General features: G+C 44.0%; 1 protein-coding gene across 1 annotated transcript in view; it reads left to right on the forward strand.

Annotated features, from left to right (window-relative positions):
• The window catches only part of hydin (HYDIN axonemal central pair apparatus protein), a 1,234,740-nt gene that overhangs the window by 665,216 nt on the left and 544,540 nt on the right, over window positions 1-24,984 (forward strand). The window contains exons 25-28 of the mRNA XM_068049816.1: window positions 145-273; window positions 9,167-9,314; window positions 14,423-14,542; window positions 19,638-19,847. Coding sequence (XP_067905917.1) covers window positions 145-273; window positions 9,167-9,314; window positions 14,423-14,542; window positions 19,638-19,847 — 607 coding nt within the window. The remainder of the gene's footprint in view (window positions 1-144; window positions 274-9,166; window positions 9,315-14,422; window positions 14,543-19,637; window positions 19,848-24,984) is intronic.

Below are 24,984 nucleotides of genomic sequence, written 5' to 3' on the forward strand. Positions count from 1 at the left end.
TATTTTGTTCATAAAGAATGCTTGACATACTACAAAGGAGGTTGAGCATGTTTTACCTTCAACGATTTGCTGGAGCTCTCTGGGGAGGTGATGCAAAGTAGAATATTTGCCTCAAATAACTACCTACCTGTATCTGTTTTATAGCAGTTTACCTGTCTGCAAACCGGGGACCGAAATAGTGCATTCAGAGACCAAGGAAGGCCAGGATGAGACAAAACTCGCAGATGAACTTTCCCTTGAGGAAGCTGTCTTGGTCATTGAGGACTCCGACAGGTTAGAATGTATACTTTAGATGTACTTTAGGCAGCAGTTAAGATGTTCAGAGATGCTTCAAATGGAGTGGCTGTGCAAGGGTTCAAGTCCTTGTGCTCTGACGTCTGCCCCCTTTTACATTGCAAAGTGTATCAGCGGCAGTCTTCTGGTGCAGAACTTCTCCAGAGTCAGTGAAAGGCCAGATATGCAAAAAGTACATTCCTAGTCTGTGACCAGAAACAATGCCAATCTGTTGTGGTGCCAAGCCCTCTGCCAGTGTGGGCAGTAACTCTTGAACTGGTACTTTGAGCTCTCACAGGCACCAGCACCACATTGTGTACAGTAAATGATTACCTATCCAGCAGGACTGTAACATAAACAACATTGGATCAATCACTGTGAAACCCCTCTAATTCAGGAGATCTAAACATTGCAAGCTGTAAAGGGGCCAGATATAACAGAGCTTCTTGAGATGTGAAGCTTTCATCATTTCCAGTCCATATAGCATTCCCCACCAGGCAAAAAGCCTTGCCCTGATTGAAACGGGAAATTTCTGACCATTCTTGGATGATGAAAATCTTGTCTGATTCACTCCCTCCTTCCCCTCCTCTAAGAGGGTATTTTATGGGGCCTGCAAAAGCAGGTTTCGTGGTGGGCCTGCTAATTAATTAGGCGGGAGTTGATATTTCAGTTTCGCAATGGCGGGTTCAAATTTAGAGATAATTTCAGTGGCAGGTCAGGCCTCAGGCATCCTGTGGCAGGTTCCAACTTTTAATACGTTTGCATACCACGAATACGCATTATCTTATAATTAATTGAAGTTAAGTCCTACCTGCCAGATTCAGTCCACAGCGCATGGCAATCTCATGGCACCTGGTTCACATTTGTTTAAAGGTGGCGTGCACCTGTGAGCTTTGTGTAGTTGTGTCTGAGGTCAATGGTTTTCTTTCTTGAACTCTTCGGCACAAGGCAGGGCAAAATTGGAATGGATGTTTGGCTCTAGGCTCGGGACCAGCAAGGCTTAATTGGGGGGCGGGGGGGTTTGAAAGGGCAAGGTTCAGGTGCCTGGATGTGTGGAGGAGGGAAGCCAGGGTAGACAGAGGGTGGAGTTCGGGTGTCTAGAGGTGCCCAGGAGGGAAGGGCCTAGCACTCTGGGTGTAGAGTCAGTGGTGGTGGTGGAGGAGATGGGGGAGGTTGAAGCAGATGATGAAGGTGAGATGCATAAAGGACCTAAAGAGAGGATCAGTACTGTCTATATTGGGGTCCTATGGGGCAACCTCAGGGTGCTGGCTGGCAGAGGGAATGGACACAGTCACAGAGGGCAGTGTGATTAGGTAGTGAGGCAGGTCCAGTGTTATGGTTGGGTATTGAAAGTCTCATAGGGCAGAGCACAGGATTGGACGACTACATTCAGGTTTATGGCTGGAGGATCTAGGATGAGACTGGGCATTTCGATGTGAACACGTGTAGGCACAGGGGTGAGAGATGGCATGTAGACATTAATAATTATGTGGTCCAGTGTAATAGGGGGAGGTTCAAGGGTTACAGAGGGAAGGTGCAAGGTAATGTTGGGTCAGTCAAAGGTGATGGGGACAAGCTGGAAGATGGCAGGAGGAGGGTGGAAGGTGGAGGATCTTGCCTCGAATTGTATGTGCACCATTTTGCAAAATGAGACGATAAATCAAGTGAGCATGCCAGGGGTTCAGATCGAAGTGGGAGGAGGTCAGTGTTGGGTGGGTGGAGTTTCTGCTGCGCACAATGGGAGGCGCACAGAACCTATCTGTTTATGAGTTCAATGGTTGAAATCATGGTCAAACAAGTTTTCGTTTCAATGCCTGTCTCATTAAAATAGTTATAAAGTTGCAATGAAATGGGTCTCATACACTCAATAGTTTTGCAACCTTGGGAGCAAGAGGAGAGGATGCAACAGAAGAGGGCTGTTGTCGCCCAGCAGCTGAGGCTGCAATACTAGCAGCAGGCAGCACAAAAGGGGTGGTTGCTCAGAATGATGCCATCCAGGGAAGGCATCATAGAAGATGGGCGTTGGCACATCAACACAATCTCAGGTCAAGGACCAACTACCTTCAGGTGTCGGAAAGGCAATGCTAGATACGAACGTACGAATATACGAATTAGGAGCAGAAGCCTACCATTCAGCCCCGCGAGCCTACTCCGCCATTCAATAAGATCATGGCTGATCTGTTTGTGTCTCAAATTCCACACTTCCATCTACCCCCGATAACCTTTGATTCCCTTGCCTAACAAGAATCTATCTACATCCACCTTAAAAATATTCAATGACCCCGCCTCCACCAGCTTCTGAGCCAGAGAGTTCCAAAGTCGCACAACCATCAGAGAAAATAATTCTCCTAATTTCTGTCCTAAAAGGGCGACCCCTAATTTTAATACATCTGAAGCTGTCACGTGAAATGGTCACTGAGATATGTGGGAACATTCAGCAGGACCTGCAACCACGTGATTTTAGTTTAGTTTAGTTTAGAGATGCATCACTGAAACAGGCCCTTCGGCCCACCAAGTCTCTGCCGACCATCAACCACCCATTTATACTAATCCTACACTAATTCCATATTCCTACCTGTACTAGGGGCAATTTATAATGGCCAATTTACCTATCAACCTGCAAGTCTTTGGCATGTGGGAGGAAACCGGAGCACCCGGAGGAAACCCACGCAGACACAGGGAGAACGTGCATACTCCACACAGGCAGTACCCAGAATTGAACCCGGGTCGCTGGAGCTGTGAGGCTGCGGTACTAACCACTGCACCACTGTGCCGCCCATGCCAGTTGCCCTCAAGGTGACTGCGACACTCAATTTTTTTGCAAGCGGTGCTTTTCAGGCAGCAGCAGGTGACATAGGTGGCATCTCACAGGCGCATAAAAGAAGTGACCAATGCCTACTTCCATCCTATCAGTGATTTCTTCCATTTCTCAGTAGACAAGGACAGCCAGGCAGCAAGGTCATCGGCTTTCAGCGCTATTGCTTGTTTCCCTAGAGTGCAAGGGGTGATCGACTGCACTCATGTGGCCATTAGAGCTCCCTGGGACCAGCCTGGTGCATTTGTGAATTGCAAAGGCTTTCACTCTGAACTTGCAATGGTTTGCAACCACAGGCAAAAAATCATGCAGGTCTGTGCTCGTTTCCCTGGAGATGTCACGACACATACATTCTTCGAAACTCACAACTACTGGAAATTTTTGAGGCATCAGCCCAGCTTGACGGCTGGATCCTGGGTGACAAGAGTTACCCCCTTCAGCTGTGGTTGAAGACACCAGTGAGGCATTCCTGAAGCGAAGCAGAAGAGCGTTACAATGCAGCTGACGCCTCCACCAGAGCCACCATTGAACATACCATTGGCTTGCTGGAAATGTGCTACTGATTCCTTGAATGGTCTGGAGGGGCTCTGCAGTACGCACCACATCGGGTCTCATGGATAGTCATAGTCTGCTGTGCACTGCACAACCTGGCAATGCAACGCAGACGTATTTTGCAGCAGAGGAAACAAGAAGACCACCACTCCACTCCAGATAAGGATGATTTGGATGTGCCTGAAGATTGGGACCATGAATGTGAATGAGCCTATAATGGATTCCAGGGCCATGGAGAGAGGTACACGGAATACCAGGGACAACCTTATATTCACATGTTTTGGCCAAGAGTGAGGCACCTACATGATTATTGTTCCTGCGCCAGAACTCCATTGCCTTCCTGCGATGTTGAGTTACCCCTGCCAGTCTCCCTCATGCTCCGAACTCAAAACAGGCGTCCTCTGCCATCTACAATTGCACGGGGAGTGGAGCTTTGCTAAACACACTCGCTAGTGAATACTGAGTATGAAGAAATCTGTGCCACACTTGGACATATGTTTATCATCCAGCCATGACCACTCAGTCAGAACCAGCACCACCATAACATTGCTTTGAGTGCACCTGCACCATCTAATGTTGCCAAGTTGTGAGTAGACTCAGACAACTTCCTTTGCAAGGCATAGCAGGCAGGGCCAGCTGAGCCTTTATATGAAGCCATGTCCCACAGACGGTCAAGTGAAAAATTATACACTCAAACTAACAGTGAAGAATGAACGCACAAACAACACATTTTCAACAATAATGGCCATGTCAGTTAGTCCTTTGTAAGCATCAAAACGTGCCCAGCCCCATTACGTTTAGCTCTCTAAATAGGCAAGTTTCAAGAAATGACAAAAATGTACAAAATAACAAAGGAGAAAAAAATATATTGTGAGCTATTTACATGTGTAATATTGTTGATTGGACCACCCGTGCCACCTTTGTTCTCATAATTCCTTAAGTTTATGCTTTCTTCCACTATGTCTTGGTGCAATCCCGACATCACCAGCTAAGGTGGAGGCACTCTATTCATTGCGCTGCCCTATTGCCCTGGATGACCATGGCAGGCATCCTCTGGAGGTACGGGGCCTTGAGGGCTCCATCCTACTGAGGATCTCCTGCACTAGTCCACCTTTGGCCTCGCCTGCTGAAGGTAAGGGCGTCAATGTCGGGGGTAAAGAGGAAACGTCACTCACCCTGTGTGTGTCCTGAGAGGAAGGCCCCAGGGCAGCTGGCACATGCTGCTCTTCCATCTGGTTGCAAGATGGCACCTGCCCTTCACCATGTGGGGAAGTGCACCTGGAGGGTGGGCCAAGTGCCTCGTTCCCCCTCTCGCTTAGCCACTGCTGTACAGAGCCCATGGCTACAGAGCTGGAATGCAGGTCAGAGCGCATATGGGTCAATTGCTGAACCTGGCCCTCCATGGGGACCCGGCTATAACACTTTCTCTCAGCTGCTGCGTCGTATCTATGCCATGCCTGCCAGATTGTGATCCTTATTCTATGCGCAGCCCTCCCCCCCCACCCTCCGTGGACTGTGTGGATGTAATTGCGCTGGTGGAGGTTACAGAAGAGTCAGGTGACGGTGCATCCTCTGGGACATTGTATCATAGTCTCCAGAGGCAGAACCAGCAGTTTGCTTGATTGTCATCATGTAAATGTGGGCACCTACAATGCAGAACAAACAAAAGCACAATAAGCATCATCACAACATGAGCTCATCACCTTTTCGCACGATCCTTCTGTCTGATCGTATGGCATCAACAGTAAGGGTGGCTCTTCATCCTTACACCTAGACATCCAGCCTTGCCATCTGCTAAGGCTTGTCCTCCCTCCTCTTCAGAAATCTGGACCACCTGCTCCTTTGCTGGGTTCAGGCGTCTAAGATCTGGAACACCAACCCCTGTCTTAGTGCGCTGACGCTGATTGTGTGTCTGTTTGTCCTGCGTGAGAAAGTGCTGAGTTAATGACATGTCAAGTGACGCCGAACACCCCTTGTCTGCATGCCTCTTCATTACTCAATCTGGCCTGTCAGTTGCAGGCTGCATCCAAGCACAATCAGACTCCAGACTTCCACGTTCTCTGGACACAATTGCTATGTGGCACCAAGGCTGATCACGCATTCACCCACCTGGCATGGATGCCCACTGACAGACATAAGTTTTGAAGGCCCCGGGAGATACATTTATTAAGATTTGGCCACATTGCTTACGCTCGCTGATCTGAGTAGGTCATTGACACATTTCCAACACTGCACCCAGGAGTAACATGCGCTGTGGATAAAGGGGAGCCCGTTGACTTACTGTACTTGGATTTCCAGAAGGCATTTGACAAGTTGCCATAAAAAAGATTATTACGCAAAGTAGGAACTCATGGCATGTGGGTAACATATTAGCATGGATAGAAGATTGGTTGGCTGGCAGAAAACAGAGAGTATGCATAAATGGGTCCTTTTCTGATTGGCAGGATGTGACGAGTGGAGTCCCGCAAGGGTCTGGGGCCTCAACTTTTTACAATTTATATCAATGACTGAGATGAGGGGAGTGATGGCATGGTAACTAAATTTACAGATGACACATAGATAGGTAGGAAAGTATGTTGTGAAGAGGATATAAGGAGGTTGAAGAACGATATAGAGAGGTTGAGTGAATGGGCAAAAATCTGGCAGATGGAGAATAATGTGGGAAAATGTGAAGTTGTTCACTTTGGCAGGAAGAATAAAAAAGCAGAGTATTACATAAATGGAGAACGACTGCAGAATTTCAAAGTGCAGAGGGATCTAGGTGTCCTAGTGCATGAGTCACAAAAAGTTAGTATGCAGGTACAGCAAGTAATAAAGAAGGCTAATGGAATGCTATTCTTCATTATGAGAGGAATTGAAAATAAAAGTAAGGATGTTACACAGGGCATTAGTGAGACCACATCGCGAATACTGTGTGCAGTTTTGGTCTCCTTATTTAAGGAAGGATGTAAATGCGTTGGAGGTGGTTCAGAGGAGGTTTACTAGATTGATACCTGGAATGAGGGGGTTGTCTTATGAGTAAAGGTTGGACAGACTGGGCTTGTTTTCACTGGAGTTTAGAAGAGTGAGGGGAGATTTGATTGAAGGATATAAGATCCTGAATGATCTTGACAAGGTGAATGTGGAAAGTATGTTTCCTCTTGTGGGTGAATCTAGAACTAGGGGGCACTGTTTTAAAATTAGGGGTCGCCCTTTTAGGACAGAGATGAGGAGGAATTTTTTCTCTCAGAGGGTTGTGCGACTTTGGAACTCTCTGCCTCAGAAGGTGGTGAAGGCGGGGTCATTGAATATTTTTAAAGGTGGAAGTAGCTAGATTCTTGTTAGGCAAGGGAATCAAAGGTTATCGGGGGTAGATGTGAGTGTGGAATTTGAGACATAAACAGATCAGCCATGACCTTATTGAATGGCAGAGCAGCTAGAGGGGCCGAATGGCTTACTTCTGCTCCTATTTCTTATTTTTGTATGTTCTTTGTTAAACCCCATGGTTCAACACCGCCTCCGCCACCTCCATCAAGGCCACCTTGGTCAGGAGGGAGGATCTTCTGGTGCCGTCTGCAGGAAAGTGGACCTGCCAGCTTTCCCTGATTGTCTAGAGGAGTACCTGCACAGATGCATCACTGAACCGTGGGCTGGTCTCTGCATTCTGGCTGACGTGTTGGTGGTGCTGGTGCTGAAAAGATCAATACAAAATCAAAAGGAGGTGATAATGGTGTAGGAGAGGTGTAGAAATGGGTGAGGATGGGTAAAATCTCATACTGCCTAAAGAAAAACTGCCACCCTTGTGAGCCTCCATGATTGTACTGAAGGATTATTTATAGCCCTGCCTTACATGATGCTTCACTGAATGGTAGCAGTTTCCAGTTAAAGTCATTCCCCGCCATCTGATTGGACATGAGCGATATGTCCATCGCCAGAACTTTGATTTTCATTTATAATTGTGTAGGAACTGGCAAAAAGGGAGGGAGCAAAATTGCCAGCCACTTCCGATTCCGCCATCAGAAAAGTCGTGAGATGGATAAAATCTGGCTTAAAAGGGTCTGATGGATTACCATCTATGTTGTTTAATGTTGCCAGGTCCATGATCCCTCTGATACAGTCTGAATTTGTACACCGATAAGGGATGAACTCCCATTAGTAGTGGCTGGGTTATGTGAGGTATTTTATCATTGCTTTGCTACATATAAAACCTATTGGTCCACTCCCATCTTATCCTTGTGTGATTTGTGTTTATCTCAGGATGTTTGACCTTCCAAGCCATCTGGGAGCAACCTCCCAAAGCTGGAGGCAAGCTTCCTGACTACACTGTTTCAGGCAGGGAAGTATAGCAGTGCAGGGAGGAGGTTTGCCTGCAACATCATGAATCAGGAACAAACTGTAAATCAGCGTAGACCTGTATGGACTTTGTTTTACTGGTACAAGGGGAGTAATTTTAATCTAATTCACTGGGCAGGAAATGGTTAATGGAGATTAAAATCAGACAGGATGTAAAGTGGACCCTGCCATTTTTCATCAAACAGTTAGGTTAATATTTTCCCCCGAGTTGTCTAGGATTCTTCTGGATGGATTGGGACACTTTTAAAGAGAATTGTTTGAGATTAATGCGATGCAGCATAGCAGTGACTGATCAATGGAAGCAGGATAAGCAAAATCCAGTGTTAAAACTACAGGAGATTCAAGATGTTAATGACTGTTTCAGAACCTCTCTGTACCTCCTGAACGAGTGCAACTTCCATACACAGAGGGTAATATTGACTTTAGACAATAATTTAAAACCCCTCTCCCATTGACTTCAGTAGAAACAAAAATGAGGAGGGATCTTTGATGGGTGGCCCAAAGTTGAAATGAACCCCACAGTGTGTGACATTGGTGTGCAATACTTACCATCCTTAGTTTTGGTATTGTATATAGCGTGGAAGCAATGCAATGGAATGGAAGCTGCAGCTTCTCTAGATAGGTTGGTACAAATAGCTTACTGTAACACAAACAATATGTACCAATTGGCATTTATATGGCATTGTTATTGGGGAAACATATTGCAGTGTTACCAATCAACTTATTTTCCAAATAATGGTTATTGAATTTGAATGAGAAATACCACCCAAGAAATATGTTCTTGGTGTGAGTGGTGCACAAAAATTCGACTTCCAGAAGCAAGTGAATGATCCTTATGAACCAAAATGTGACCTTACATGCAGAGTAATCTGGGATAACAGGGCAAACAATCAACCCTTTATACTTTTAAGGTATGTACAAGTTACAATCACTTCATCTGTCTGACTGATGGACTACTAGCACTCTGACAGACCTTATATCACAGGCTACAAAATTAGTTTATTAAGAATTAAATGGAGGTTCAGCAAACACAGCAGGTTTCATTGGATTGCACAAGTTTATTTAATTCTCATACTAGACTTTTCTTATATGAACTAAATTTATTTTCGAGCCACCCAGCCTTATAGTAGTCCATGCTATTGTTAATTATATAAAGCCTTTCTAACCATGTGATTATTTATGTATCATATACAGAAAGCTGTCAATTTCCCATGTGGACACAAATGAGGAAGAGAAAACTGATGCTGAGAATGAAACACAGGAGGGTCTGGGGTCACCCAAAGAAAACTCCCACAACAACCACACGAAAGGACAAGAGATATCCGTTGTTCCATGCCAATTGGTACAGAGATCTATGAAATCTTACTTCGATGCTAGTCCATTAATTCAGAGTGCATTGGTTTTTAACAGATTCAAATACTGTCACCAGTAGTTGAAGGTGTTTGAGTCACTGAGTTATTTACAGCATAGAAGGAAGCCATTTAGCCCATCAAGTCCATGCCGGCTCTCCACAGAGCTATGCAGTTAGTCCCATTCCTTGGCTCGATCCCTGTAGCCCTGCAAGTCTATTTCTCTCAGGTGACCATTCTACGTCCTCTTGAAGTCATTGATCATCTTTGCTTCCACCACCCTTGCTGTCCTATTTAATTATCTAATTGAATTATTGCCTCGCCCACCATATATTTAAGAAAGAAAAGTTGGCCCAAGATGCCACTAACATATTTCAAACTAAAAAGATAACAGCCAATCATTAAGGCCAAGCATGGTAAAGGATAGAATTCTTGGCCTCACGTTTACCAGAAAATGCTGTCTCCTACAGTGGTCGGGGTGGGGTTTGACTCTGATTAGATGTCCTCCCCCAGCAGTATACAAGGAAGCATATAGGCAGCAGATAGGAGGTAGCAAACAAGCAATCAGTTACATTTTAGCTTGGCAGTTGCTCTGAGTTTATTGTGGAGTGTAATTCCTGATTTAATTGGTCATTGTTTGTTAATAAATCAAGGGTAGTAAGCACGAATCAGAAAGCAAGTCGGAACTCTACATTCCCACAGGTTTAGAGGCCTAGATATCCTTCTATAGTGTAGTTTAAACCTGAATGGCTATTGACAAGTTTGAGATAAAGTTACATGGAATTGTGTTTTCACAGTCAATGGGTTGAATTCTCACACCTCGTCAAGAGTGGGAACGGGGGTGGACGGGGTCCAAAAATGCCGATACTGGTTGGCATGCTGGTTTCCTGACACCGTTTCCAGTGCCAGCCATTTTGGCAGAGGCAGATTCGGGGCCAGTAGGCCTACCTGCCCCCATGCAGTGGGTAGCAGATCAGGCTCATTGAGAGCCTTGTTAAGGCCAATTAAAGGAGGCTGATTGGAATTTTCCAGTTGGCCTCCAGTTTCCTGCACCAGTGGGGGCCAGTTTAGATTAAACAGAGCTAAGTGATCGCACAACCAACGGATCAGATCTAAGCTCTGCAGTCCTGCCACATCCAGTTGTGAATGGTGGTGGACAATTAAACAACTAACTGGAGGAGGTGGCTCCACAAATATCTCCATCTTCAATGATGGGGGAGCCCAGCACATCAGTGCGAAAGATAAGGCTGAAGTATTTGCAACAATCTTCAGCCAAAAGTGCTGAGTGGATGATCCATCTCAGCTTCCTCCTGAAGTCCCCAGCATCACAGATGCCAGTCTTCAGCCAATTTGATTCACTCCACGTGATATCAAGAAACGACTGAAGGCACTGGATACTGCAAAGGCTATGGGTCCTGACAACATTTCGGCCATAGTACTGAAGACCTGTGCTCCAGAACTTGCTGCGCCCCTAGCCAAGCTGTTCCAGTACAGCGACAACACTGGCATCTACTCGGCAATGTAGAAAATTGCTCGGGGATGTCCTGCATACAAAAAGTAGGACAATTCCAATCTGGCCAATTACCGCCCCATCAGTCTACTCTCGACCTTCAGCAAAGCGCGGCACTTGCTTAGCAATAACCTGCTCACTTACGCTCAGTTTGGGTTCCGCCACGGCCAATCAGCTCCTGACCTCATTACAGCCTTTGTTCAAACATGGACAAAGGAGCTGAACTCAAGAAGTGAGGTAAGAGTAACTGCCCTTGACATCAAGGCAGCATTTGACCGAGTGTGGCATCAATGAGCCCTAGAAAAACTGGAGTCAATGGAAATCAGGGGGAAATCTCTCTGCTGGTTGGAGTCATAGCTAGCACGAAGGAAGATGGTTGTGGTTGTTGGAGGTCAATCATCTCAGCTCCAGGTCATCACTGCAGGTGTTCCTCAGGGTAGTGTCCTAAGCCCAACCATCTTCAGCAGCTTCATCAATGACCTTCCTTCAATCATAAGGTCATAAGTGGGGATGTTCGCTGATGATTGCACAATGTTCAGCACCGTTCACCATTCCTCAGATACTGAAGCAGTCAGTGAGGAAGTGCAGCAAGACCTGGACAATATCCAGGCTTGGGCTGATATGTGGCAAGCAACATTCGCACCACACAAGTGCCAGGCAATGACTATCTCAAACAAGAGAGAACCTAACCATCTTTCCTTGACATTCAATGACATTATGATTGTTGAACCCCCACCATCAACATCCTGGGGGCTACCATTGACCAGAAACTGAACTGGAGTAGCCATACAAATACTGTGGCTAGAAGAGCAGATCAGAGGCTAGGAATCCTGTGGCAAGTAACTCACCTCCTGACTCCCCAAAGCCTGTTCACCATCTACAAGGTACAAGCCAGGAGTGTGATGGAATACTCTCCACTTGCCTGGATGGGTGCATCTCCAACAACACTCAAGAAGCTCGACACAATCCAGGACAATGCAGCCCGCTTGATTGGCACCCCATCTACAAACATTCACTCCCTCCACCACCAACGCATGTTGGCAGCAAAGTGTGCCATCTCCAAGATGCACTGCAGCAACGCACCAAGGCTCCTTAGACAGCATCTTCCAAACTCACAACCTCTACCACCTGGAAGGACAAAGGCAGCAAATGCATGGAACACCACTCCCTGCAAGTTCCCCTCCAAGCCAAACACCATCCTGACTTGGAACTATATCATTCCTTCACTGTCACTGGGTCAAAATCCTCAAACTCTCTTCCTAACAGCATTGTTGGTATACCTACACCACATGGACTGTAGCGGTTCAAGAAGGCAGCTCACCACCACCTTCTCAAGGGCAATTAAAATCCATTAAGCTCTTTAGGAGCTTGGTTCCAGGCCAGGGAGAATGGCACTGCAATTTTGGAAGGAGATTCTGGTGAACCCGAACATTCTGGTACATGTTAGTGCACAGCTGTTGGGTTCATTGTGGGGCAAAGGGAAAGTGTATTTTTAAATGTTTAAAGTTATCGGGAGCCCCGGTATCCTGCGCGTGGATGTGTGCAGTACCTTTGTTTTGGCTGTTATGCCTCCATTCCATTTAATATTTGGCGCTGCCCCTTTGCAGAGCTCGGTGCCTCTAATTGAGCACTGAGCTCAACATCTGCCCAATCAGGCCATTACCATTTAAAAGTAACTTGCATGAGTGACGGAGCCGAGGTGTGGGGTCGGGACCTGGAAACTATCCAGGCATCAAGTTCCCAACCCCAGATTGAAAATCAAAATGCCCTTCTCTATGCCAATTAAGGGGGCGCCCCAGTCAAAATCCCAATGAGTCCTCAGGGGCAGGTTCGGGACCCAGAAACAGTCCCGACTTCTGTTTGCTGCTCTGGAGGGTAAATTCGGTCCAATTTTCCTGCCAGCTCATTAGCATAGCTTCAGGTGGAGATTTGGTCAGGTACAGGGTGGTGGTGGTGGGAGTGGGAAAGTGAAAGGTAAGGGGTTGTAGATAATTAATCGGGAATATCAGAATAAGTAGACAAACTTCTGCAGGTCTTTAAAGGTCAAAAGAAGCATCTCAATTTTTGCCAAAGCTGAAAGGTTTGAGAAATAAAAGAAAGGGAAAGGAAACTCAAGATGCAGACATGAGGCTGCAGTCAGGTGGCTGAGCAGCCCAGCACCTGACCCTCCTTTTCAATGGTTTCTCAAATTGTTGCAGTGTTTCAGTAATTGGTTGTGAGTGTGGTGGTCTTCTGTGCGACTCCATAGCACCAAAAAGTACAAGTCAGCATTTCAACACATCTGCAAGGAAATGAAGTCAGGTTTCAGGCCAACGCTGCCTGTCACTGTCATGGTTGTGCCAGCCCTATGCTGCATGCTAGCTGCAGATGTCCTTGCAGTCGATAGCACAGGTCTGCATCTGGCTCTCTGCAGACCTGTAAAGACATTTCCCTCCCAACCATTGCTTGTTAGGTGTGCCAGGCCTTGCAGAAATAATTGGCGTCATTTTAGTTAATGCAGCCGAAGTATACTAACTGTTGATCATGCTGCAATATCTTCATTCATGCATTCTGACAAACTGTCATTGGTGTACTTTTGAGGAAGCATTGAGTGGCATTCACATATTTTAGTGATGCCACACCCTTCCTAGCTACCTTTGGAAATAGGAGCCTCTGCAAGCACTAAAGTGAGGTATGTTCACCCCCATCTGCAGATACTGCTGGATGGACCTTTAGTGCATCACTCCATTACTAGTGTTCCTCTCAGGCTGGGACATTCACACTGGCAAACACCAGAGTGCCAGTAATGGTGCTCGAGGGCAAAAAAATAAATAATTGACAACTGCTCGCACATAAGCTCAAGCAAGACTAAGTACTTGCCAGAGAAAGTGAAGAAAAGAAGCAATAAATAGCTGAGTTACCCAACTGAAGGAACCTAGGCACCTAAGTTGGGTGGCTGTCAGTCATATCTGACATTGCATGAGCAGTGGTAGGGGGTGTGCAAGGTGGACATGCCCCAACATAATATGTAAATGATACGCAATTTGCCTTTTCAACCCTTATGTGGCAATGCTATGGAGGATAAAGGAGTCTGGAGAACATGGGGTGGAACGCAGAATATTTGGAAAGTTGTCCATCAGAGGGAAACTGAAAAGAAATGACTATGCAATAACTGAAGTACACTTAATATTACAATAGAGCAATAGTTACTTTTGTGATCAATCTTACAAGGAATGATTCAGTTCTAGTCACTGACTGTTTTTGATGGTCAGGTTGGTCTGTTGAATAAAAATAAATCCAAATGTAATTAATTTTTCTAAAAAAATTTGCACCAATTTAAATTTAAAAATCTCTGAAGTGCAAACAGAATAATAATAATTATATTGTGCCATTTTGATGCAAAATTCCATTTTTATCCTGGAACTATGAATGTGAGCAAAGCAGCAGGGAAGCATTTGAGATGCATGTGTACAATCCTAACTTTCCTGCCCAAACCCCTGCAGTTAACATCGTGCCATTCCTCTTCTTCCCTGTAATTTTCCCTGGAACCTGCAGACAAAATGCTAAAGAGTGCCTGAAGTATCTTCAGAGGAATGTTTCTCTATTTTCCAGAAAGGTTTGATGAATCTGAATGATTCAGAGAAGTTGCTTCTCGATGAGACTGAAGACAGCAAGTGCCTTCCCTGGAGCTGTAATCAACAACAGAACAATGTGATGTTAGGGGTGGAGCAGGTAAGCAACAAGCAAACTAAAAACATTTATTACATGGAATATAGAATTTTTTACAACACAAAAAAAAGGATATTTGGCCCAATTAGACTATGCCAGTGCTTATGCTCCACATGAACTTCCTCTCACCCTGCTTCATCAAACCCTATCAAATATCCGATTGCTTTCTCCCTTATGTACTTATCTAGCTCCCCCTAAAGGCATTTGAGCTATTCCCCTCAACCTTCTTGTGGTAGTGAGTTCAACATTCTGACCACTCTCTGGATAAAGAAGTTTCTCCTTGTTGGATTTGTGACTCCTAGTTTTAGAATCCATTTCAGAGATTTGAAAGTTCATTACAATTTGAGCTTTTTTTGCTCATGAGAGCTGCAATACTGGGCACTCTCAAATGCACCCACCTTTCCATTGTGCACCCCTTTCTCTTACACTTTTGTCTTTCTCCCCCTCAAATTTCTTAGACTTTCTCTCTCACACACATCTTTGTCTCTCATTCTCATTTTCTTTCACAGCTCTCTGTATCCCTCATGGATATCTGTGTTTTTCTCTTTCAGAAACACTTCTGATTCACACGTGTTTGTGTCTATTTCATACCTCTTTGCACACTTCCTTGCAGTTTTTTTCTATCATACACACTTCTGTGTTTGTTTAATACACATGTCTTTCTTTTTCATGTATTTCTGCATTTGTGTTTCTGTCTCTCACTATTCTTCTTGTCTCTCTCTCGAACACACACACAAACACACTAACACACGTACACGCACACATAAAAGCTACTCTCATACATGCCACTGTCTCTCAGGTTCATGTCTGTGTGTCTCTGTTTCTCACACTCTCACTTTACATGCATAGATCATTCTTTTATATGCACAAATAGGGTTGCCAACCCTCAGGATTGGCTTGCAGTCTTAAAGAATTAAATATTAATGTCCTGGTCACTGCTACAAGCAAACCAGGAGAAAAATCATCGGTGAGTTTAAATAAAGTGTTTCTTTTTAATTTTCTTCAAACACTTGCTTATTAGATATTAAAAACATTGGATATACGAAAAAGAAATACTGTTTGAGTGGGTGGGACGGTCAGAGGTGAGAAATAATGTGATTAAATCTCCAGGAATCTATCCAACAAGAGTTGGCAGCCCTATGCACAAAAGGTCTTTGAGTCCACATTTAAACATACTAACCTCTTAACTGATGTTACGTAAAAAAAATCATCATTTCTGATTATAGAAACCACAACAAGCATGACTCTTGACCTGGAAATTGAAGAACAGACCCGGGTCTTCAACATCAGGGAGAGATGTCCTAATTCGGGGATGAAGGCCATATCAGTTTCCCACTAGCACGAAACCTTCAACCCTGTTGTTTTTTTAAAAATTCATTCTTGTCGTGTCAGAGGCAAAGCTGACATTTATTGCCCATTCAGGCTGACACTCCACTGCAGTACTAACAAATGCACTGTCAGAGGTGGTGTCTTTTTGGATGAGACATTAAACTGAGTCTGCCTTCTGAAGTGGACATAAAAGATCCTGTGACCCTATTTGAAGAAAAGCAGAGGAGTTCTCCCTATTGTCCTGGCCAGTATTTATCCCTCAACCAGCGTTACTAAAAGCAGATTATCTGATCATTTATCATGTTGCTTTTTGGGGGACTCAAGCTCCGCACAAATTTGCTGCTGCAGTTCCTACATTACAAGAGTCACTACACTATTTACAGAGACAATATTTAATTGGCTGTAAAGTGCTTTGTGGTGTCCTGAAGTTGTGAAAAGCACTCTACAAAGCAAGACTTTGAAGAAATCAAATGAAGCACCTATCAGATTTGTTTCATTCCCCAACTCCTGTCACTTCAAAAGTTTTAGAGCATGCTTCCTTTCACATTGTTCTAAAGGACCTTTGACTACAGTATTCATGACCATGTTCACGTTTTCACACATGCCCCTGAACTCGTGATTGACAAATTCCCCTCCATTATCAGTCAGAAACTTCGCTGGTGCCCCAAGTGGAGTCCCTATCCATTTCTCCATGATTTTGTCTATGATAACCCTTCTGTCCTTGCCAAGTATTATTGTGAAAAAGATCAAATTTGGTCACCAGGTTTACAAAATGTAGAAAGAAAATGTCTTTCCTTGTCCCATATCTTTCGATCCATGCCAACTATTTCATTAAACTCACCTACCAATGGGAGGCTTACAATTGAGTGTGATGGCGACCTCCGTTTTTTAAAAAACAGTTTTCACACTTTTCACTGATCTCCGTTAGCCTTGTATACTTTTCATCAATCACACCTTCATCCTTTAGCATGATTTTTAACCTTTGACAAGTCGGGTGAGCAAATTGACGATGTAACTTGAAGACTTTTTTTTATTTCTCTGATTCTATCACCTAATGCCATCAATACTTGTCTAACTCTCTGATACAAGCATCAGATTTAGTTAGGGGGACAGAATAATATCCTGACTGGGTCAACTGCAGATCTACTGTCTTTCCAAAAATAATTGCCATATCATGCTCCATGTCAAGTTTCATTTGTTCCTTTTCGATATAAAGTTTACTCAACAGCACAGGTATCTCATGAGAGACTACATCAGTACTTAAAAAATGGCTTACTCCAGCTATTTAAATGGAATTGCAGCTCTCTTTAGTGACCTCTGTGTGTTGACATCACCAAACCTAAAGCAAGTAGTACTTTTATATTCCCTACCCATTCGTGGATCCTCACTATTTAGTGAATCAAGATAAATTTTTAAACCAATCATTTCCACATACTGTCGAAGTGCAAGTACAATCCAGCACTGCATCGTGAAATGATTGTGTTAGTCACAATCAGCACAGGACTAAAACTCTTGTGACAAGTATAATTTATTCAGATTCATCATTATTTTCATCCTCCTCCTCAAAATTCTCTTCATGTGTTATATCAAAGACCTTGCCTCTCCACTTTAGGCAGTTTATCACATAATGATATTTTGTGTCACACCTGAAGCACCAATTAACTGTTCTTTGGGCATTCCTGGGATTCATTCACCTATTATTGCTGTTCCAATTCAGTCTTCTGCTGTAGGTGCTTTCATCCTCATTCTTCCTGTCCTTAATTCTTCCATTGTAGTGACACCTGCGTCCAGTATCCGGACCTTTTCAAACTCTGGCAATCATTGAGTCCTCCATTCTTTGTGTCACCACAGAATGTTCTATTTGTCCCACAAAGGCTGATGGAAATGGCTTCCCCAGGAAATTTTTCAATGCAAGAGACATTTGATGCAACAGATCTCAGAAGTGAACACCAGTTAGAATCAGTGGCCTGTCCATATAGAACATAGAACATAGAACAGTACAGCACAGTACAGGCCCTTCGGTTCACAATGTTGTGCCAAACCTTTAACCTACTCTAAGATCAAACTAACTACCTACCCTTCATTCTACTATCATCCATGTACCTATCCAAGAGTCGCTTAAATGTCCCTAATGTATCTGCTTCTACTACCACCGCTGGCAGCGCATTCCACGCACCCACCACTCTCTGTGTAAAGAACCTACCTCTGACATCTCCCCGAAACCTTCCTCCAATCACCTTAAAATTATGCCCCCTGGTGATAGCCCTTTCCACCCTGGGAAAAAGTCTCTGGCTATCCACTCTATCTATCCCTCTCATCATCTTGTACCCCTCTATCAAGGCACCTCTCATCCTTCTTCGCTCCAATGAGAAAAGCCCTGGCTCCCTCAATCTTTCTTCATAAGACATGCCCTCCAGTCCAGGCAGCATCCTGGTAAATCTGCACCCTCTCTAAAGCTTCCACATCCTTCCTATATTGAGGTATGAGATACCTTAGCACAGTACAGCAATTTAAACAACAATACTGATCTAGAGATCCCCAGGTTGAATTTTGACAGTCTTTTATACAATCTGTTAATGCCCATGATATATTCTTCCATGGAAGGACCATTTGTTTTCTGAAATCTATCAGTCTGATCATGTCTCACAGATACTTAACAGATCATTCTTTTTGTAAATTTCATCCAATATAAAGGTCCAAACCTTCGTCACTATCCAACTGATGGACAGCCAGCTCAAAATATTTTAATTCTGATTTTACTTCTTGTTGGAAGTGATAAAGCCAAGGGCAAACCTTGTCTCCTCTTTAGTAGGGACGTTACCCATGTCCACATATCCAGTTCATTCTTCCACTGATCATATGGTTCAGACTCCCAAGAACATTGGAGGGTAATCATACCCTGACAATTTACACTTGATTTCTGCCATTTTTCACAATGGCTACTGGAATTGGAGTTTCCTGCTTGATTTTCTTTTTCTTCGCTTCCAACCTTCACCTTTAAGCAACCATCCTTTGCTACCATATTATTTCCCAGAAATCCAGTTGGTGAAGGATAGAACTGGAGCCAATGGTGACACACTTTGTTAATAAGTAGTAGAGTTACACATTACAAGCATATACCTCCTAACCCAACAACCACATTTTCAGTCTGTGTCTATTTATAGAGGCTCAAGTAAATCCTCAGTTAATGCTCACCAACTGTTTGCAATTTTCAATTCACAGACCATGTGACAGTCAGAGCTTTGCCAATTTCAATACATTTGAGGCCTGTGACTGCACATCTCACTCTGTGCCATGTGGACAGCTTCACCTTAAGTGGACCACTACCTATTCACCACTTTTGGAATAGCCATCAGCTGCCCAGGTCCTAATCTCTGGAATTCCCTTCCAACACCTCTCTACCTCTGTCTCGCTTTTCTCTTTTAAGACATTACTTAAAACCTACCTCTTTAACCAAACTTTTGGTCAGCTGACCTAATATCTCCTTATGTGGCTTGGTGTAATATTTTGTTTTATAATGCTCCTGTGAAGTGTCTTGAGACATTTCATTACATTAAAGTTACCATATAAATATTTGTTGTTGCTAATCTCCTTAACTAAAAGATGTAGTTCAGACCATTAACTGCGACTGCATTACATTAGTGATGACACTTCAAAGTTGCTTAATTGCTTGTAAAGCATTTTGGGATATCCTGAGATTGTCAAAGGTGCTATATAAATGCATGTTCTTTCTTTTGTTCTTTAAAGTACATCTCCCTCTGTCTGACAGGTGTTCGACATCCTCCCGCTGTTTGGTGTTTTGCAGCCAAATGAAAGCCAACAGATGATTTTTACATTTTATGGCCACATGAACATTATGAGTGAGGTGAAAGCAATATGTGAGGTGGAAGGTGGACCAACGTACGAGATTAAACTGAAAGGAGAGGCATCATTGATCAAATATGTATTTGATAGAAATGAGATCGACTACGGTCACCAGGTTAGTACAACAAAATACTGTTTATTTACTGACAACTGCTTCGTAGAACCTGGGAAGTTCACAGATAATGAGTATTGTTTTTATGCCAGCTGTTACTGGAGAAGTCTAATACTAATTCCACTGCTGCACTCTCCCCCTATTCTTGTGTCTGCCTCAGCTTCAAATATTTATCCAATTTTGTCTTAAAAGATAGAATGGTCTCTGCCCTGAACACTCCTTGTTGTTTCAGCTACTTCATGAATGCAATAATCAGGAGCTTTGGAGTATGACAAAGGGAAGACGACAGAGCAGCTGTCTTTATTCAAATACTTCCCATTTTATATTGAGACAAGTATTGTGAGAATAGATTTGATGTTCTCTTTCTTGCTTGAATGGATGCTTTGCCAATTTGGGTTTGTGTCACCCGCGAACACTGCATATGGAGATGCTTGAGCACCTTGATTGAAAGAATATGGGATTGTAACTTTGGACTAGTCTGAATGCAAAGTATGAAAACTGGAGCAGGTGTTTCTGTGCTAGATCAGCTGTCAGGTGGTCCCGAAGTTGGGGGCGATATTCATTTCGAAGAAGCAGCTGTCTGGTGACATCACATATCAATCCTCCAACAATGGGGGAAGAGGCCTGTCTCTGATCAGGTAACTATTTACTTTTTCTTGGGTAACATATTTCTATACAGATAACTTTTATCAATGTAAAATGGGGCAGTTTTCGAAAAAACATTTCCCCATGAGACATTTGCTCACCTTTAATGTAAACTGTGATCATTCTCAATTACTACAGTCCGACTTTTATCAGTGAGGAACTGTTCATGTGATGGAACTTAGCAATGCTATGTCTGGTTTTGATGAGTTTCTCATGGAAATGTGGGTGTATCTTGAAGTGGTTAAGGAATGTTTGAAGTCTTGAGACAAGAAGAGTTTTGCAGTATGCATTGTGATTGTATGCTGGGATGTGAATGTGCACCACGAGTCTCTGTGCATTCAGTTCCCAATAATAGCCATGACACCATGGAGAGATGCTGGGTTGAGGCAAACAGCTTCCCCACGTGGGAAGAGGGGGAGTCATCTTCAGACCATTACTGCATGTTGTTTGGTGGCTGGGATAGGCCAAACATTCAGCCTTTTTGGTCAGGCATGATGTTTGTCACGAGGACCCCAAGAAAGAGAAACAGGAGATTAGTTGAGAACAAAGGAGGCCCCTCAGCTAAAAAACAAAATCCTGAAGACAGAATGGGCGACTTATTGATATGTTTATGCCTCTACATTATGTAGCGGAAAGCCGTAATTATACTGAAGTGTGCTATTGTACAGTAACAGAATCTTGCTTGCTTTAATCTGCCAAGATCAATCATGTACTGACATGGAACTGACAAACGAAAAGAAACTGTTCCTGATAGGGAGATCAAAGAGCAAGATTAGCAGAGGTCTCCGAGTAGGTCAGGTGCATATATGCCAGTCAGGGTGTAGTGCACAATCTGTGGAGACCTGGATAGTGAAAATATGAAAGCACAATTCCTTAATCTTCCCTGACACTTTGGTGGGTAAGTGCAGTCTGTGGCATTGAGCTATACATCCAGAAGCTTTAGGTTCCATTCTCAATCTATGCTGAGTTAGCTCATCTCAGCCATTGAAGTAAAGATATTGCAACCTACTCAGTGACCCTGGGTGAAGGAGGAGAGAATTGGCCAGGATTGTTAAATTCCAGAAAGCTTATTATGGAAAGATAGTGCTGGAGCTTATATTTACTCAGTTTCACACTTATTGTGCAGAGTAAAAAGGATTACAAACATATAGCTCCTCACTCAAAACCTCTCAATCTCAGTGAGTGTCTGCTTACGAGTGCTCAAGTAAAACCCCAATTAACACCCTTCACCTGCATATAATCAATCCATTGACAATTAACAGATCGACAGTGACTGAACAGCAATATAGTTCCAAGTCAGTAGAGTATTTTGCTTAGAGAGGAACTTGCAGATGGTGGTTTTCTCAAGTGCCTGCTGCCCTTGCCCTTATAGAGAGATACAGCGCTGAAACAGGCCCTTCGGCCCACCGAGTCTGTGCCTTATGGGTGGTGGACATCGTGGCTTTGGAAGGTGCTTTCAATAGAGTCTTGGCGAGTTGCTGCAATGAATCTTAAAATGGTACACACTGCTGGCACTATGCACTGGTGGTGGAGGGATTGAATAATTAAGGTGGTGGATGGGATGCCAGTCAAGCGGGCTATTGTGTCCTGGATGGTTCCTGAGTGTTGTTGGAGCTGCACTCATCCAGGCAAGTGGAGAGTATTCCATCACACTCCTGACTTGTGCCTTGTAGATGATGGACAGGCTTTGGGGAGTCAGGGTGTGAGCTGCGACGAATTCTCAGCCATTGGCCTGATCTTGTAACCACAGTATTTATATGGCTACTCCAGTTCAGTTTCTGGTCAATGGTAACCCCCCCAGGACGTTGATGGTGAGGGTTTCAGTGATGGTAATGCCATTGATTGTCAAGGGGAGATGGTTAGATTCTGTCTTGTTGGAGATGGTCATTGCCTGGCACTTGTGTAGCACAAATGTTACCTTCCATTTATCAACCTAAGCCTGAATGTTGTCTGGGTCTTGCTGCATGTGGGCACGGACTGCTTCAGTATCTGAGAGTTGCAAATGATACTGAACACTGTGCAATCATCAGTGAGCATTCCCACTTCTGACCTTATATTGGAGGGAAGGTCATTGATTAAGCAGGTGATGATGATTGGGGTAGGGCACTAGCCTGAGGAAGTCCTGCAACAATGTCCTGGGACTGAGATGATTGGCCCCCAACAGCCACAACCTTTGTGTTACGTATGACTCCAACCAATGGAGAGTTTCCCCCGATTCCCATTGACTTCAGTTTTGCTAGGGATCCTTGAAGCCAGTCATGCTCACCACATCTCTGGAGTTCAGCGCTTTTGCCCCCGTTTGGACCAAGGCTGTAATGATGTTTGGAGCTGAGTGACCCTTGCGGAACTCAAACTGAGCATTGGTGAACAAGTGCCTCCCTACCCCTGTCAATGACACCTTCCATCATTTTGCTGATGATTGAGAGTAGATCGATGGAGCGGTAATTGGCCAGTTTGGATTTGTCCTGCTTTTGTGGACAGGACATACCTGGGCAATTTTTTCACATTGTCAGGTAGATCCAAGTGTTGTAGTTGTACTGGAATAGCTCGGCCAGGGGCGCAGCTAGTTCTGGAGCACAGATTTTCAGTATTACTGCTTGGATGTTGTCATGACCCATATAGCCTTTGTGTATCCAGTGTCTTCAGCCGTGCAGTGAATTGAATTGGCTAAAGACTGGCATCTATGATGCTGGGGACCTCAGGAGGTGGATCATCCACTCAGCACTTCTGGCTGAAGATGTCTGCATATGTTTCAGCCTTGTCTTTTTCACTGATGTGCTGGGCTGCCCCATCATTGAAGATAGGGATGTTTGTGGAGTTTCGTCTTCCAGTTAGTTGTTTAATTGCCAACCATCATTCATGACTGGATGTGGCAGGGCTGCAGGGCTTTGATCTGATCTGTTGGTTGTGGGATCGCTTAGCTCTGTCTATCACACACTGTTTCTGCAGCTTAACACACATGTTATCCTGTGTTATAGCTTCAACAGGTTGGCACCTCATTTTTAAGTATGCGTGTAACTGCTCCTGGCATGCTCTTCTGCACTCCTTATTGAACCAGTGTTGATCCCCTGGCTTGATGGTAATGGTCAAGTGAGGGGTATGCTGGGCATGAGGTCATAGATTGTGATTGAATACAATTGTGCTGCTGCTGATGGCTCACAGAGGCTCATGGGTGCCCAGTTTTGAGCTGTCAGATGTGTTCTGAATCTATCCCATTTAGCACAGTGGTAGTGCCACACAACATGAAGTGCATCCTCAGTGTGAAGACAGGACTTCACTTCCACAAGGACTGTGTGGCGGTCACTCCTACCAATACTGTCATGGACAGATACTTCTGCAACAGGTAGATTAGTGAGGGCAAGGTCGTGTAGGGATGGCCGGGTCCTCTGCTCTTTTCAGTGCCATCCCTGCTTGATATGATACAGTTCAGGAGCTCACTATCTGCACAGCTGCATGCAAAAACCTCGCCCTGCTCCTTCATGGTACAATGGAGCAAAAGCCTGTTGAGCTGATCTTTCGCAGTAAACATTTTTAAAATGGAGGCAAGGTCCCTTGTCTTAATTTGCACATTCTGTCGCCTTTTCCTGACCTCCAATGAGCTTGAAATGGCAGTCACAATCATAGCTTTGTCATACTACATACCAGGTTCAACTGTGCAGCTGGATGGAAGGATTATTGTCTGTGGCATCACAGATGGTTTTGTGTATAAATCATGCACACTGCTAAAAGGAATTAATATGATTCTAATATGCATTTTTTAAATATAAAACCTTACCGTCACAATATAGTTCCAGTGAATTTCAAAGAACACTATTTGCTTCCATGGTAAAATTTTGGGATGTTAACAGCTCAAGTTAAAGGGCCAGTGAGATGTGATACTGTACTTTAGTTGGTTGTTGAATATCTCAGTTTCTGCGGATTGACAAGTTAGGTGACATTCCTGCAGAAGTAAGTTTGAGAGTGACGTTGGATGTTATGCAGGATTCAAAAGTGTGGTGACAGAAATAATCACCACCAACCGCTGGTTCTACCGACAATATGGTTCCATTAACATGACACAATAGAAGTGCAATGCAAAATGCTTTATGTGTGGAGAAAATCATTCCAGTATTCTTTATTCCCATCTTCGACCTAACATTAGGGATAAGGACAGGTAATCAAATATGCTTTTTAAATGATTCAGAAAAAGTCACATGGGCACTTCATAAAAATCCCAAGGTAAATCCAGAAAAGGAGGTTCTTTTCACCAATCTTAATGCATCCATCCAGAAGAAAAAGCTGCACTCCCCATCGCAATATGCAGTCAGTTCTTAAATGTCTTTCAGCATTTTTACCTTCACTACCTTACCTGGAAACCTATTCCAAATATTGATTAAAGAAATCTTGCATTTATATAGCATCTTTCATGATCTCTGGGCATCCCAAAGTGCTTCAGAGCCAGAGATATACTTATGAAGTGTTGTCACTGTTATAATGTAGGAAAAGCGACAGTCAA

This window comes from Heterodontus francisci, chromosome 17 (genome assembly GCF_036365525.1).
Source record: "Heterodontus francisci isolate sHetFra1 chromosome 17, sHetFra1.hap1, whole genome shotgun sequence".
NCBI classification, from domain to species: domain Eukaryota; kingdom Metazoa; phylum Chordata; class Chondrichthyes; order Heterodontiformes; family Heterodontidae; genus Heterodontus; species Heterodontus francisci.